At 37.4% G+C, this 17,400-nt stretch overlaps 1 protein-coding gene and 1 non-coding gene across 2 annotated transcripts in view; both read left to right on the forward strand.

Annotated features, from left to right (window-relative positions):
* Positions 1 to 16,322, forward strand: part of LOC146162712 (5-oxoprolinase-like) — a 31,356-nt gene extending 15,034 nt beyond the window's left edge. Inside the window, exons 18-31 of the mRNA XM_083384745.1 lie at positions 199 to 286; positions 723 to 789; positions 1,482 to 1,592; positions 2,888 to 2,989; positions 3,780 to 3,954; positions 5,558 to 5,667; positions 6,513 to 6,737; positions 7,693 to 7,827; positions 9,105 to 9,254; positions 11,980 to 12,054; positions 12,373 to 12,455; positions 13,173 to 13,333; positions 14,542 to 14,639; positions 15,462 to 16,322. Of these exons, the coding sequence (XP_083240871.1) occupies positions 199 to 286; positions 723 to 789; positions 1,482 to 1,592; positions 2,888 to 2,989; positions 3,780 to 3,954; positions 5,558 to 5,667; positions 6,513 to 6,737; positions 7,693 to 7,827; positions 9,105 to 9,254; positions 11,980 to 12,054; positions 12,373 to 12,455; positions 13,173 to 13,333; positions 14,542 to 14,639; positions 15,462 to 15,620 (1,739 nt within the window). The 3' untranslated portion in view covers positions 15,621 to 16,322. The remainder of the gene's footprint in view (positions 1 to 198; positions 287 to 722; positions 790 to 1,481; positions 1,593 to 2,887; positions 2,990 to 3,779; positions 3,955 to 5,557; positions 5,668 to 6,512; positions 6,738 to 7,692; positions 7,828 to 9,104; positions 9,255 to 11,979; positions 12,055 to 12,372; positions 12,456 to 13,172; positions 13,334 to 14,541; positions 14,640 to 15,461) is intronic.
* Positions 9,701 to 9,775, forward strand: Trnaq-uug (transfer RNA glutamine (anticodon UUG)). Its single transcript has one exon. It is a non-coding gene; the product is annotated as a tRNA-Gln (tRNA).
* Positions 16,323 to 17,400: the final 1,078 nt, after the last annotated feature.

Here is a 17,400-nt window from a genome sequence, read left to right on the forward strand (position 1 = left end):
TAGGCGGTATGTATAAATACTACGGCAAGGTAACATTTGCATATTTTTGGAATGTTTACAACATTTTCTTTATCGTTCCCCTCAAAAGGCTGAATTCAACTGTTTTTTTGAGAAGATACCGATTTTTACGATGCAATGCCCGTTTTTTCCGCTTTTTGTACGTCATCGTATTGTTCCATTGTGACGTTTGCTCTACAGACGACGTCATAATCACGATCGGGAATTGCGCTGCTCACTCGGTCGGAACGGAATTGGACTCGATCCAACTGTCCATATTCTCACACAGGTTCGTACGAACGCTTCTACATTTTGATTTCTGTGAGATTGCAATAAGGGGTCGAGCTGTTTAAAAAATGAAAACACAAAAACAATGATAAAATTAATTCTGTTGTTTCTAAAATGCTGCCATTCCGCTCGTCGTTCTAAAGCTGATTTTCAGTTGCTGGCAACTTCCCTATTTTTGCCTTGATTAAGATAAATAGTTTCGTTTAAGTGAACAGTAATGTCTACTTTTTGTTACGATTGATATTTTAGGGAAGAAATGACATCTGATCTTCTGCTAATTATTCCTATTGTTCAGATTGACAGAAAAAAAATTAGGTTCTAATATTCGTATTCACTTGCTGATTGAAACAAACTATTTGTGGAGGCATATATATTGTTTGTGAAAGCCGTATATTTATACCCGCTAATAAAAATGTACTTCGTACAACTTTTTGCAGGTTTATGAGCATTGCTGAACAGATGGGCCGCATGCTGCAGAGATCAGCCATTTCAACTAATATCAAGGTTAGTCTAATAAGCTAACTTTCTATATTTAAATGTGGTTCCAGAACTTTTTTTTCCGAACCCCTAAACAATTTTTTTCGTTTGCGTGAACCAGTGTCAGTTTTTAGAGATGACGTCATGAAACAAGATGACTTACCTGCTGTGTTCAGGGCGACAAATGTGAAAATAAAGTGAAAATATAAATACATTCAAGTATAAAAGGCGGTAAAGCATTTTTTTTTTCAATTAAACTACTTACTTTTGAAAAAAAAATTGTGTCAAGAAAGTTTTAACGGTTTGGGATATTTTGAAGCCGCTGAATGCTAAAATGATCTTTGTTTTGACGAGTTTGCCAAATGTTTTAAATATTTCATAGTTTTGCTCCAAAAAAAGTGCGAAAAATATGCATTGCTATTCACAACTTTGATGTGACCTTACCTGTCTGCAATAATTGGGTCCATGCCTTGTTCTTTTATTATTCAAGCGACTCTGTAAAATATGGCCAGTGAATGTTATTCCAAAAATCTTTCCGTAAACAAATCCTGCTTTATGTAAAAATCAAAAAAAACTTGAAAAAATTATCAGTAAACAACAGATTTTCGTTTACAAAAAACAGGCGGTCTTAGCGCACAGATTATATGGGCTAATAACAATTAAACCAAGGCACATGCCTAAATGGAATATCCATTATTTTTTGTGTTTTGCACCCCCAGGAGCGTCTTGATTTCTCGTGCGCCCTGTTCGGTCCCGACGGCGGCCTGGTGTCCAACGCCCCCCACATTCCGGTGCACCTTGGCGCCATGCAAGAGGCTGTGCAGTATCAGGTGGGTGAAAAGCGAAAGCGTGATATATGAGATAAACCAGTGGTGTGCAACTTGCGGGCCGCAGAGTGAAAATGTGTAACTCGCAGAGAGTTTTGGTTTGGTACCTCAACATAAATACTCTGATTCGAAATGTTGGTCCTAATACTAAAAAAAAAAAAATTCTACCAACTTCTGTATGGACTTTGATGTTCGTTCTACGCCCACCTACAACCTCCAGCCATTCTTAGTTCTTAGTGAGCTTTTTGTTCATTTAACGCAGGGGTTCCCAACCTTTTTACGATCGCGTACCCCTTGGACACTCTGTTGTGTCACGCGTACCACTTCTTGCAGAACAACTAATTCGACCCCAGCATATTTTTATCTTACAACTAGCATTTTGTAGATTAAGCTATAAAACAGTAGTTGATATCTATCAAGAACAATCATTTGACATAATTAACGCCCACTGTCCCACAGCGTTGTAGCTTACAGATTTTCAAAACAACTGTGCTTCTTGTTGACAATTGACTTGACCTGTGTTTTGAAGATCGTAATGATACGAAACAACAGGGATAGCTACGTAACAATGAATAGGCTTCGGGATATATTTTTGCAAACAAAATCAGATAAACAAAATACAAATTGTGAATTCAGGTTTTTGTGAAACAAGGAAGCTATACTCGCGTACCACCTGAAAACCCTTCGCGTACCACTAGTGGTACGCGTACCACAGGTTGGGAACCCCTGGTCTAACGTCCAACTACAACCTTCCACCATTATATTACGAATTATTCGAAACGTTTAAAATGCAACCTACTTCTATGGGCTTTGATATTCTTACTACGTCTTACTACAACCTCAACTATTATGCTCCAAGACTCTATTTGTTTGAGCAATTTACGATGTAAAAATTGGCCCGTTTTGACGCAATTTAAATGTATTTGCTATTAGACAAACCTATTTTTTAACAAAACCATTTTTTAGTTAGTAAAGCCATATAAAGGCAACAAAACGATTTATGACCAATTTGTACAAACCAGTTAATCACTAATTATATCCGAAGAGTTGTTTTGTTTGTAAAACTTACACTGCAGGTAAGGTAATCCTAGAATGGTTGAGAAGAAGATAGATTCGCAACATGAATACTCTGACGACCATATTATGAAAATAGCCCTATTTTTGTGGTGAACATCAGCCTGTTGAAATACTTTAAAATACATTTTACTATTTTAATTGACTGCCTTATTTATTCAAACACTTGTCCGCGATGGCTCCTTGGTTGGCTTCCGTAATTTAGCGATTCCGTGTTTTTGCAGATGAAGCAGTTGGCGGGAAACCTTAACGAGGGCGACTGCATCCTTTCCAACCATCCCACCGCTGGAGGGAGCCATTTACCCGATCTGACGGTCATCACACCCGTAAGTATTAAGTAGAACATTTTTACCTATTTCTTTCTCACCTAAAAGTGGTAAAGACCAGTGTTTTAAACAGCTCATTTTGAAAAAATGACTCAAGTCTTAGTCAAAATATTCGAAAAATGACTCAAGTCCAAGTCAAATCTTTTCCAAAAATATCAAGTCAAGTCCCAGTCCCAGTCATCGGTTGCCCGAGTCAAGTCTCGGTCAAGTCAATATGAGAGCAAGTCAATCTCAAGTCATGTTATTTACATCAAAGTAAATTGTTAAGCCATTGAAAAAACTTGCCGCGATAGCCTGGGTGACTTTTCTTATTCTCAAGGGTGCCGAGCACTATTTGGCTTTCTTTAACAGTCTAATTTTTGCTCTATTGGTATGCCTCTTAATGCAACTATTTATATGCGATTGGAGTACAATAAATCAAATTATATTTTCCAATATTTTGCGAAGTTTATGTTTGTTGTTCCAGTTTTGTTTATTGAGACAGCCAAGCGTGGCGCCGGAATCTATTCATTATTATTTTTTGGGATGCTGTGAGCCGGAAACGGTTGGGAACCACTGTAGTACAAAAACAGTTTACCTTATTTATTAATCTGCTCTCCTTTTTAAAAGTGAAATGAAATTTTAAAGTTAAGTAGACCCCTATGTTATTTTTTCAAGTCAGATTCAACATGGATACAGTATATTCATGGGGTGAAAATTAAAATCGATTTAAAAAATCGAAAAAAAGTTAAAAAAAAAATTAAGGTCAGATTTAACATCGATTATAATCATTTTTTTTGTATTGATCTAGGTATTTTCCCCTGGCAAACCGGACCCCATTTTCTTCCTGGCCAACCGGGGTCACCACGCCGATATCGGGGGAACCACCCCGGGGTCCATGCCCCCCCATTCGACGTCGATCCACGATGAGGGGGCAGTGTTCAAGACCTTTAAGCTGGTAAAAGGCGGAACATTTCAGGAAAAAGGTAAAAGCCGGAAATTGTCCGTTTTTGCCTTTCGTGCATGTTTTCCGCATTTTAGAGTAAACCTATTGCAGCAGTTTTCGCTTAAAGCAAAAGTGTGAGGTCAAAACATAGCTTTACCTTCCTTAACTCACACAAAAAATGATAGTTTAATTGGCCAACAGCGCCAGGGACCCACGTTTCATTCTGTGTTTCGGTCAGTTTTACCACCAGAAAATTTTCTTGAATTAAGATTTCCCATGTAAGTGTTGTGAAACCTTTTAAACCAGTGTTTCTCAACCTATGGGTCGCAGTTTGGTCTGCGGTACTTTTGAATGGTTAAGTTCAGTGAGATTGGCTCTTAACAAGATTTCACTAAAACTTAAAAAAACTGCGGGAACAATACTTAGACATGGCTCATATTATTGCATTTTGAAATTATTCATGGCAATTTCTTATGTTTAGTTCGCTTACCAAAAAATACAGTAAAGACAATTGGGTCGCCAATTATTATACTTAGCCCTAGCGTTTGGGTTGGCGCAAAACAAGTAGAGAAACACTGTTTTAAAGCGACGGGACCAATATATGTATGCGACTTTAGACCAGGAGCCAAACACATTTCCAATCGACCAGATTCAGCTAAACTTATGTGCTCGCAAACTAAAGTCCATTCTCCACAAGTTTATCAGTCAATTTTCATTTGAGGGGATTCGTGTCCCCCATATTCTTTGGAAAATAGCTCGAACACGTACGTTAAGAAATGCCAATTTTACAGCCACGGGAGTTCGAATAGCCAGTTACTGAAGCAATACCAAAGTGAGCGACAAAATATCGAATCGAACTAGTGCTGTTATTGTTTGTTGCTAGAATCGCCGATAAAAACTTGACAAACCGTTTCATATGCGACCAGGGTTTTTTTAAGGTTTTTTTTTAAGGTTTAGTTTGGGTGACCGCTAAGTAGTTTTAAGATAGCGAGAAACAACCATTACTTTACTACTGTAGTTGCAAGTCCAAATTTTGGGAACCGCTGGAGAAATTTGGGGGACCGAAACGGTCCAAAACACCTTAAAAAAAACACTGTATGCGACTACCTTGTCTTATTTAAAGGCGCCATAAAATTACTCGTCAGTGTATTCGTGTCACAGGCCTAAAACTAAAGCCTCCCGTTGTCCACATATCTCGTATATTTTGGCTCTGCGGACCTTCGGTTGCATACCCCTGGTTTATTCCAAGTCTTACAATCGGTACTCGTCCCGCCCATGGGGATTTGGGGTTTCGGCCAGGGTTTGCCATCCTCAACCGCAGCGATTTCTGCTATAGGAGATATTTAGAAAAAATTAAATAAAAACTTTGAACGTGATTTTTGATCATTTTGAATCAGAAAGTTTGTACATTTTAAAAAAAAATACAAAAATTAGAAGAGTTACTTCGGATATTTTGGATGTAAGACATTATAGATTTTGGCCTGGTTTTGTTTAAGTTAAGTATATTTGTCTTGCACATCAAAATTATTTTGCAAGAACCGTTATATTTTGCCTAAAACGAAGGGTAATCGCCAAATCAGTTATCAAAAAAACAAAAAAGTAACGTAAAACGCGCATTTATTCCTCTTTTGACCACTTTTTAGATCTCACAAAGGCTTTAAACGCCCCAGGCTTAATTCCCGGTTCATCCGGGACACGAAATCTCCATGACAACCTGGCAGATCTGCGCGCGCAGGTAGCCGCCAATCAAAAGGTGAGATTTTGTAAAACTTTGTTCAAATCAAATCGAGTGTGTAATATCGTTTGAATATATTCTGAGTGTTGGAATGACGGTCGATGGTATGACTGCTCGTAAATCACTGTTTTCAAATGACTGGACTTTAGTCTTTCGGGCAAAATGACTTGACCTTAGTTGGGGTACGTGACTTGAACTGGGACTTGACTTGTTATTTTTTGCAAAAGACTTGACTTGGAACTAAGTTATTTTGCGAATGACTTGACTGTATCTTAAGTCATTTCAAAATGACTTGTCTACAACACTGAATACTAGTGTCTTTTCCGTGAATTAACAGCTGAACATTACTGTCCAACTTTCAAAACTCAAGTTTCAAGTATAAAGTAAAAAACAAAGACAGTAAAGGGATTATAATACAGATATATTAGGTTGATCCGCCAAGTTGTGTGTTTATTTATTGTCTCAGTCATTTGATTTAGTAAACTCTGGCTATCACTACATGTTGATATAGTTAAGCAAACTTAGCATTTACATTTGGGGAACTAAATCGCAAAGTTTAGATTGTAGCTTGTAAAAAGGCGTCTCCGCTAATGTTGTTTATAAAAAACTTTTTACCGATTACAGGGTTTCTCAACCACGAGTCTATGGTATTTTACAGATTGATCAATTATCTTTAAATGATTGGTTTTCATTATAACTCCATAGACCCCCTGGTGATTTTCTAAAATGTGAGATTTAAGTCAAGTCAACCCATTTGAAAATGGCGACTTACGTGCACTTAAGTCAAGTCATTGATTTGAGTTATTACAAAACTGCAAACGCTCACCTCCCTTCCAATTACTTTGTGATTCGTTGCATCCAAGGGAATCCAACTTGTGAACGAGCTGATTGCTTCGTACGGCCTCGACGTAGTCCAAGCTTACATGGCCCACATTCAGCACAACGCCGAAGTGGCCGTGCGTGACCTTTTGCGGGACGTTGCGGGGTCATCTCAGGTCAATGACCTGGGGTTAGTGACCCTCGAAGCGGAGGACAAAATGGACGACGGCTCGGTGATAAAGATCGGGGTCACCATCGATCCGAAGGAGGTAAGGTAGTAAATTTTTACAAAATTGAATATGAGGTAAAGTATCCAATTTTGAACAAAAATTAAAAATAAGGTAAAGTATCAAATTTTAACCAAATGCAGATAAGGCAAAGTATGAAATTTTGACAAAGTTTAAAAATAAGGTAAAGTATCAAATTTTAACTAAATTGAAAAGTGTAGTGCGTTGAAATTACGATTTTTTATTAACAAAACTGAAATGTTAAGGCGAACGTTTTCCATTAAACGAGATAACATTCGATTTCGACTTATTTATTTGTTATTCTTTTCAGATCACGTTTTGTGTTTATTATTTGCAAATGTATCCATAAACAACAATTAAAAAATTACGTTGCGGTAATTTGTTTTTAATTAGTTGTAATAATAACTTAAAAAGCAAAAAAAATGTCCTATTATAAAACATTAAATGAAAAAAACACAGTCAAAATAACTAATAATCTATGTTTGTGGGGATATCTTTCCTTTTTTTCGCTTCATTTAATTTCCCTATTTTAGGTTAGTATTAGAACTTCAAACTTAACTGCTTCACGGATCCATGCTGGTCCGCGGTGTAAAAACCACCGTCATAGATTGTTTATTACCAGTTAATCCGAAATGTGTAGGAAACTTTTGTCAAAAAATTCACTAGGTTTATATTCTGCGATTAAGTACTTCTGAAGTCCTACAGGCTCACTATAACGACACAAATTACATAATGCACATTCCCGACCGTTTCCGGTCCCGCTTTGTCCGGAGGTTGTAAGTTCGAACCTCACCACATGCCTTGTTGTCTTTCTAGCCTGGCCTTTCTCGCACTAAAATCTTTACTAGATAAACTGATGTCAGTAAGCCTTTCGGAAGAAATCATTCTTTGTAAATGGTCGTATTTGTCTAATTCTAAACAAGGTATAATCAGGTGGCACTATATATAGACAATCACGTGTACCAATTTTGTTCAGGGTACAGCGGTGTTCGATTTCGAGGGTACTTCCCCTATGGTGTTGAACAACTTGAACGCGCCACGTGCCATCACTCTCTCTGCTGCCATCTACTGCCTGCGGTGCATGGTCGGGTATGACGTTCCTCTCAATCAGGTGAGAGCTATAACATTCGAGGAGTTATTTGACGAAAATAATGACTGTTACCTTATATTAGTGGTCGGCAAACTTTTTTTTCGCGGCCTAAAACTCTATTCAGAACTATTGAAGTCCCACTACGTTACAACACTATGAAACAGTGGTGGATTCAGGATATTTGAATTTAAGGTGAAATATAACCTAAGGCCTTGGTGCCCAAAACACTGCAATATCATATTGTAAAACATACTATAAAATAAAGAATTCTGTAAATATACATCCTATTGATAAAACGAAGAATAAACGCGAAGCGCGAAAATTTTTTCAATTACATACAAAAAAAAAATATTTCAAATTACATACAAAAATATAGTTCGACAGGCTCCCATGACCACATTTGGCACGTGGGCCTTTTCAAGCTGAGCCAATTAAAAAATTCTATTCCACACAAACTTTTAAAATAAAGTGCAATGAATTTACAGCTATCACGCGGCCCACGACTACATGATAACACTAAACTATTTAAAAGTAGCTTGCGGCCCACTAAAAATGTCTCTGCGGCCCACATTTGGGCCTCGGCCCACAGTTTGCCGACCACTTCTTTATATTAACCGATAGTATGCCTTAACAAAAAATTTGTTTTAAGCCAAACCCGTAAGTGAAAATGTTGGCAACTTAAACGATATAAATGTGTTATTTCGCTTTGCGCTAAAATCGATAAAATCTTTGTAATGTTATTTTTGTTTCGAAAGCAACACCTCTCCAACCAGAAAATTTAACAAAATAAACCTGCTGTGTAGTGTTCTTAAAGCTACTTCTTTATGACGTCATGTTTGGAGGTAACTTTGTGACGTCATCTCGAAAAAAATTGTGCCCCCCAAAACAAAATCCTAGATATGCGCCTAAACCAACGTTTCTAAACCAGTGGGCCATGGCTCAGAACATTTAGGGTGGGCCACGGACAAATTTAAAAAAGGCAAGATTAAGTTTCATTTGTGTCATTATATTTAATTTTACAGAAATAATGGCTTGGGGGGAATTAAAAAGGAATGTAAATTTATTGTTTAGCCACAAGTATCTGACTAATGCACGGTTAAATGTATAATCTGTTTTGAAATATGTTCTGCTGTGTTTTGTTCTAAACCTATTTTACAGTTTTTTCTTTCTTAAAAATTTTTTGGGCCCAGAATTTTTTGCAACGTAAATGGGCCACGAAAAAAAAAGGTTGAGAACCACTGAACTAAACCCTTAAAGAAATGGCTCCTTTTTATTAAGAATGTTGTTTTTATGCCTAGGGTTGTCTGAAGCCAGTCACCATCCGAATTCCAAAATGGTCGCTGCTCGATCCCGAGGAACACGCCGCCGTTGTGGGGGGCAACGTTCTGACGTCACAGCGTATTGTTGACGTCATAATGAGGGCGTTTGGAACCTGCGCCGCATCCCAGGTAAGACGCGAAGTCATAAAGTTTTTTTTCCTGATCTTGTCGATCTGCTTAACACATTTGTAAATAAAAGTAATCAAACATTTTACCAGGGTTCTTAAACCGGGGTTCATGGACCTTGGCTAAAAACAGCATAAGTTTAATTGTTACACCGAAAGCCATCGCAGACTCACCGAATCTGTTGATCTATGATGTAAGCAAGGCAGGTTAGAAAAACAACTAGCCCGGTGAGTCTGCGATGGCTTTCGGTGTACTAATTATACGTAAGCCGGAGTCGTTGGTCAAAAAGCAGCTTCGAACGGCCAGATCTCAGCTATTAACACACATATGTGTGAATGTTTCATTGAAAAAATGATATGGTACTGTAGATCCCCTTCAACGAGGTTGCTTGTACTAACAAATTGAGCAAGCATTGGCGTATGGTTGTTTCTCGACTCGTTCCCTTCTGAGCCTGCATAGCTCAGTTGGTAGAGCGACAGTCCCGGCTTGACCGGAGGTCGTGAGTTCGAACCTCACTGCAGGCTAGTTGTTTTTCTAGTGCGTCATAGATCAGCAGATCCGATGAGTCTGCGATGGCTTTTCGGTGTAACAATTATACGTAAGCCGTAATCGTTGGTCAAAAAGCAGCTTCGAAGGGCTAGATCTCAGTTATTAACGCACATATGTGTGAATGTTTCATTGAATAAGTTTAATTGTTTTATGACGTCAATTTGCGACGTGTTCGCTAATTTTTGTTATGCCGACCCTGATCTACGCAAATAATAAAAATTGTTTATGGGGTTCAAGTTAAAAAAAATTAAGTACCCCTGGGTTAGACGTGCCACGTCGGACTCGGGGCTCGACAGGGTCGGTTAGTTTTCCTGAAGTTGGACTCGGGACTCGATTAATAGTACATGACTGAGTCCGACGTGCTCATGCACAGTGCCAAATTCGAAAGCTTTAAGGCTGCAAGGTGTAAAGGTGTAATAGAGTATGGTGAAATATATTACAACCACGTATTATGAAATGGTGAGTTATATGATGCCCCTATTAGTTAAGTTCACCCTATCCTTTGAATCCACCCTTTTTAAGTTAGTAAATGGGTGGAGTACATGCCGTAGAGTCGGAGTCGGACTCTGGTTGCTTTTACCCGACTCCGCAACCCTAGTTAAACGTGTGATCAAAAACAAATCTATTTTTACCGTGTTTATTCCTGTTTTTAAACTACCCTTCATTGGTTATTAACGATTGTACTTTTGTCTTCTGTTCTGTTACTGGTGTTTATATTATTTTGTGACTAATTAGCCGTAATGGCTCCCAACAAGAACAATAATAGACTATTTGGGGACCTTTGGGTGAGGCATAAAGTAAAAGACAAATAAGCTTGGTGCTCTCTGTCCCCTGCAGGCTGGCAGAATCTTGCCAGCCTTCTGGTGACAAGCATTTTTGGCGAAAATTCTTCGGTTTTTGGTCACGCCCCTAAGCTTAAATTATGTGTTCGCCTAAGGAATGTATGAACCTTGCCATGTGTTGGCGATAAACAAGGCTATTAATAAGTGAATTGGACAACAAAACGTAGCGCCGAAGGCGCAAAATTTTTTGTGTCATTAAGTCATCAACAAATACATAAGGGACAAGTGAAGGTACAACCCGGGGCCTGGGGGTGTACGTACAATCGTACATGTCTGCTTTTCTTGTTTTAAAAGTGTTACATAGATAGCTGTTTTCAGGCAAACTTATGTGAAAACGTGCTGCTCAAAGCCAGATTGAAAAGCAGGAAAAAATATTCTTTGGATAAATTTCCAATTTATATTGCTCGAAATAATGATATTTATGATAAAATTTAATAGAAATTGTCACAGTCATAGTGAAACATGCCCCATAGTATGCATATTAACTTTGGGATAGATTTTTTTAAAACAAAGACACATAAACCTAGCAAAACCAGGCTAAACCAGCTAAAGTTCGCGCGCAGCATTTGCATAATTAAACAACCAAAAATATACTTAAGCCCTAGGGGGAGAGGCATAGCCTGGTACATCCTTAATATGCCGATGTGAATGTTATACCTGTACATTTAACAGGAATGGGGAATTCAACTCAATATACAGGAAATCAACTCAATATAGAAATACTTGCCAATTCAAAGCAAAACTGCCAACACGTAACAATTGTATGATCAAAAGTGTGTACTTTTTAAAATAATAGACAGTCTATATGCCTTACACTGACTTTTCTCACTAAACAACGTGCTTTACACTACCGTAACTTTTTTCAAAATGACACAACAAAATTAATTTATGCCAATTGTAAAATAGATGTGATTAAATATGTGTGGAAACAACCACTCGAAAAAAAAAAATTGATCCAATTTTTTTTCAAATTTTTTTTTTTTACTTAAATTTTTTTTGGACCAATTCCTTCGGTTTTCGGGCTGATTCTTCGGCCGACATAGTCGCCAAGTCGCCAGCATTCTGCCATACTGGTCCCCTGTATTATTTTAATCGAAAATTTAAACCTTACAACAACTTACACGTCAAAACTTATCAGGCTTTCATTTAGGTTTGGATCAAATTGTGTTTACTTCAGTTCAAGATGGAATGACAGATTATAAAACAACTGTTAAAACAAAAATATACTATTATAAAAAACAGTAAATTTCTGTTAATCGTTTTTGGTAACGAATGGCATCAGTTTTAATTTTTTGATGTGCTCTGCTCTGAGTTTCTTGTGCTTTATGTCGTCACAGGGCTGCATGAACAACGTCACGTTCGGAGATGATGACGTAGGTTATTACGAAACTGTCGCTGGAGGCGCTGGAGCGGTAAGATAATCATAAAATTGTAAAATTGCTAAAAAGTCATGATTTCGAAATTTATTCGATCTTGGATTTTGTATCATTTTATCGAAATACGAATTTATAATAAAACTAAAAAACAATTTTATTTGCAGTTTTTGAAGTTTTAAACCTAAACCATTTTTTTTTTTTGCAAAAATAGTTCCTGAAGTTTTTGTGGTTTAAGTGGCAAACGATTTTTTTAAGACTCCTGCAATATTCAAAGTGAGGCCTTGAGCCAAAGACGTTTTTACTTTCTATTTTTGATTTCTATTCGAACACGTGGTCATATGATTTCTATGTCAGGGTCCCACCTGGGACGGACGAAGCGGGGTCCACAGTCACATGACCAACACCAGGATAACCGACCCGGAAATTTTGGAACGAAGGTTTGTAAAAACCAACAAAATATTAACTTGAACTAAAAATGAGCAAAACAGCAATATTGGTGGAATTGACATAAATAATCCAGTTTAAAAAAATCGGTTTATTAAAACACCTAGTTTTAACCAAGGTCATTGACTCAATGATTTAACCCCAAGTCAAGTCACAGATCCAAGAGACTTAAATTAAGTCAAGTCACTGATCCAAGAGACTTGAGCTTAGTCAAGCCGTGCATTTAAAAACATTGAGTTAAGACTAAGTCAATTCATTTGTCCGAAAAACAAGGGAGAAAGTCTGGTCACCCTAATGTGACGTTTTCTGCGAAAAACTCACTGATAAACGCTGTGCTAAAGTCGAATTTGAACGCCAAAGACCAAAACGTGAATTTACTGTCGCAAGTGTAATAGAGAGGCCTGGCCAGATTTCGTACTTTGTTTTTTTAGTTAGGACCATCCTTGGCGTGCCCTGCAAAACTTTTAGTTTCATCCTATCGACCTTTCTGTCACTCACGATTTACAAGCCAACTCATTTAAAGACAGAGACTTTATACCGAGTTAAATATTTGTCAAAAAACCTCGAGTCTGGTCAAGTCATTTTGCTCCGAAGACTTCAGTCAGGTCAACTCATTTTAAGTGATTTAGGCGCATTTAAGTCAAGTAATGTGATGGTCAAGTAGAATACTAGTCGACACAGTTTATGCTATTGTGTTATATCCCCAACAGGTACCCAGTGGTGCTGAACGAATTCGCGCTGAACCCCAAAAGTGGGGGAAGGGGGAAATACCGTGGGGGAGACGGGGTGACACGGGAACTCTTGTTCCGAAAAGACCTGGTCCTGTCGATTCTGACCGAGAGAAGAGTCTTCCAGCCTTACGGAATGCAAGGTGGGAGCTTGGTGGTTGTTTTGTCTTTTGCAAAACTTTGTGGGTTTTGGTAATTTCTGAAATTACGACTGCCGAAATCCCTTCTAAGTTTGAAGTGCATTGATTCCCAACCTTTTTTAAGCCAACGGTGTCCCATATCAAATATATAAGGAATAGGCCTATTGACCCAGACACCAAATTAGTTTAAATCGACATAAAAAAAAAATTTAAAAAAACAATAAAAAATTTATATTGTCGTTTATTTTTCGGAAAAATTCAAAGTTGAAAGAAATTGATGGGTGACTTTATTGCATACTATTCTTAAAAAATCTGATAATATTATGGTATTTACCCATTACCTATAATTTACCTATTACCGTGCCGTGTCACTATTGTTGTTTTGTACAACAAAAATATGTTTTGTTGTTCTATAAAGCTAATGTTGTTTGCCGAACGTGTGCCACACTCTGGAAAAGTTTGAGTAATGGTTGGTTCACACTAGACGCGTTTTCGATTTCTGGCCAGCGTCTAGCGCAAAACGCTAGCATCGTCCAGTTTATGCTTAAAACGTTGCCAGCGTTAACGGAAAATTTCCACGCTTCTAACCGAAAGCGTAAAAATTAAAATTTTTCAACATTTTTCGAAATATTTCAACTTCCGCAACCGAAAGCGTTGTTTTAAAAATCGTTTTACGCTAACGCCAGACGCGTCTAGTGTGAACCAACCTTAACACTGCTTGACGTTGATACGTATTACCTGATTACGGCCCACATGTTATCCCTCTGAACTGGCCAGATTTAAATATTCTGTTTTCATTTGCACCCCCAGGAATTTCCTAAAACTTTCTGTTAAAAAAGCATTCGTAAAATATTGGTCGGCCATTCTTTGATTGATCTCAGTTAACCCAAAATCACGTGACCTTATTTTTGTTTTCAGAAAGAGACACAAGGAAAGTCAATCAGATGTGTTTTAAAAATGGCGTCTTAAGATGTGTAAAAAAATAGGAAATAAAAAATATATTTTTTAAAGGTTAACTACTACATTTTTTATTTTTTTATTTTTTTTATATATATACTCGCACATACAAATCTGCTTTCCGGCAATTGAAAAACATCTGAATTAGAGAAACTGTCTGATGAACAAAAAAAAATCCTTAAACTATTGGTTGGCAAACTTTTGTTTGACCTCGTTTAACCCTAAATCACGTGACCTTGTTTTTTTGTTTTCAGGCGGAGAGCCGGGTCACCTCGGTTCAAACCTGCTGTTACGTCACAACGGGCCTGTGATCAACATGGGAGGCAAGAACTCGGTGAAAGTTCACGCCAATGTGAGTCGGAATCGGAGTGCGATCTATTTGTTAAATCAACGAGTAGAAAACTATTTACGGTCGAATCGTATAATAACATTTTTGTAACTTCAGTATTGAAAAAATAAACGTTAACTAAACTATTGAAATTGACAAACTTGTTCGATATAAGCAATAACTTGAATAAAAAATAACAAATAACCCAATTTTTTAAAACAAAATAATGCTTAATGAAAACAGGTTATTTGTTGGGAAGACTTAAATCAAGGCAAGTCATTTAAAAACGTGACTTAAGTGCACTTTAGTCAGCAATTGACTTGAGTAATTACAACACTGATTTAGGGCCGGCGCGTTTTTTACGAAAAACCATATTTTCAATGGAATTGGTAAGACGTTAGGTAACATTTAATACTAAGTTTGCTTTTGTGATGTTTGTCGTTATTTTTTTGTAGTTATTGCGGTTTTTAGATTAATGGTGGAAACGCCGTACTTTTAACAAAGTAAAATATTCCTGTTCGTTTTTGTCGCATTTGAAACTTTTTAGCCAACATTTTAATTTTGATAAACCGATATTTTCTTTCTGATAAAATAATCTGTCTTTGTGTGAATATTAAAAAACAAAAAACAATTCTGATTGCACATCCAGTGATTTACATTTAGCTAGTTTATCTTAACCAACTAATTCTCGGTTTCAAAGTTTTCTTGTTAGTTTAATCTATATATATTTTTCCTTTAATTTCAACAAAATGATTTTCGATTTTTAAGTTCTCAGAAAACACGGAATTATCTGATATCAGTTTTTAAGTCCTAGAACAATTATTATTTTATTTTTTCACCCTTTAGGACATTTTTCGGATGCAGACCCCCGGGGGAGGGGGGTACGGCACCCCCGTGACGTCAGACGGTGAGGGGCCCGACCCCAAACGCCGCAAAGTGTCGCAAAGTGCCTTCGTGGAGCGGGGGAGTGTCTTCGAATATTCGAAAAGACAAGAGGCACAGTGAGGGGGCATCGAGAAATGAGACGGAAATCATTTCAAAATTTCTAATTTTTCGTCCACGCCACTCCATAATTCCGGTTACTGTTGTTTTAAAATTGTTATAATGCTAAATGAAATAAACATTTCGCTTGGTTTGCTTCTAAAATACCACTTTAGAGTCTCCAAACATAGTCATTTAAGTTTTTTTGTTGCTTGCGCCTTAATTAAACCACAGTACTTTGCTTTGGCAGTTTCTATTTTAAGGTAAAAGCGTTTTATTTAAATACCTGCAAAAATTACAAAACTACCACTTTTTCATTTTTACTACTGTCCCTACAACTTTTGTCACAATTTCTTTTTTTCGTCCACCCCACTTCTTAATTCGGTTAACTGTTGTTTTAAAACTGTTTTGTCCAATGTATTTTGCTTTTTCGGCTGCTATCAGCACTTAGAGCTGTTTGCTTGAAAACAGTGGTTCTTCGTACAAGAAGTAGTGGTGAAAATAAGCCGAAACGGTGTTTCTATAAAAGAATTGTTACCCTAAAAAGTTCTCTTCTGACCAGACCCATCTCTTTTAATGTATTTAAGAGACACAGTGAGGGGGTTTTGAGAAATGAGGCGGAAATTATTTCGGAATTTCTACTTTTTTGTCCACGCCACTCCATAATTCTGGTTAACTGTTGGTATAAAATTGTTTTGTGGTTAATTGGAACAATGTTTATTTTGCTTTGTGGGCTTCTATCAGCACTTACAGCTGTTTGTTTGAAAACAGTGGTTATTAAGCTCTGGTACAAGAAGTAGTGGTGAAAATAAGCCGGAACGGTGTTTCTATAAAATAATTGTTGCCCTAAAAAGTTCTATTTTGACCAGACCACCTCGTCATCTCGTTTAATGTATTTAAGAGGCACAGTGAGATGACTTTGAGAAATAAGCGAAAATTATTTCGGAGTTTCTACTTTGTTGTCCGCGTCACTCCATAATTTTGGTTAACCGTTGTACTGTTTTATTGCTAAATGAAATTAGTATTTCGCTTGGTTTGGTTTGCTTTGAAACAGTTATCCTCAATGCTTTAAAACATTTTTTATATCACTAGTGATTCGGCTATTCCGCCATTTTCTTGAAGTATTTAATATAACTTGATGTATTAAACAAACAATTAGGGCCTACATTATTGACTGCTAGCATTCGCTCCAATTTAATTTAATGAGCAATAGTTTTGAATTGTAGCGTCCGCACATTATTGTAATTCATTTCGTGTTTGATTTTGTTGTGGTAGAAGCTGCTTTTTGCAATATTATGTGGTTGGCCCTGGTTTGGGAAGCAACTTAAATCCTGCTTTTATCGCTTAAATCCTGCTTTTTATATATTATGTCGCGTGTAGTCCAGGGCCGCGGAGTCGTTAAAAAATAACCCTAATCTGACTCCGGCTAAAAAAATAATGCCGAGTCCGACTCCCGAGTCCGACTCCGGTCAAATGTGCGATTTCGTCGAGAGCCGAGTCCGGCCCTGACTCTACAGCCTGTATTCCGCCAATTAACTAAAATAACATGGATATTTAGCAATCCACTTATAGCGTGTCGTATAATTAATTCACTCACAAAAAAGATTGGAAAATATTCCACCATATACTATTCCACTTTTACAATTTTCAGTTGGCGGCCATATCGGTTTTAAAAATTAGATACTGCGCATGCGCATGTCGGACTCGGGACTCGGGTAGTTTTACAAGGTCTTAATCTTGTCCCGAATCCGAGTCCGACTCCGCAGCCCTGGCTTGTACTTCGCTCTATTTTACGTAAAACTAG

Source organism: Ascidiella aspersa, chromosome 3 (assembly GCF_963924565.1).
Source record: "Ascidiella aspersa chromosome 3, kaAscAspe10.2, whole genome shotgun sequence".
Lineage (NCBI taxonomy): Eukaryota > Metazoa > Chordata > Ascidiacea > Phlebobranchia > Ascidiidae > Ascidiella > Ascidiella aspersa.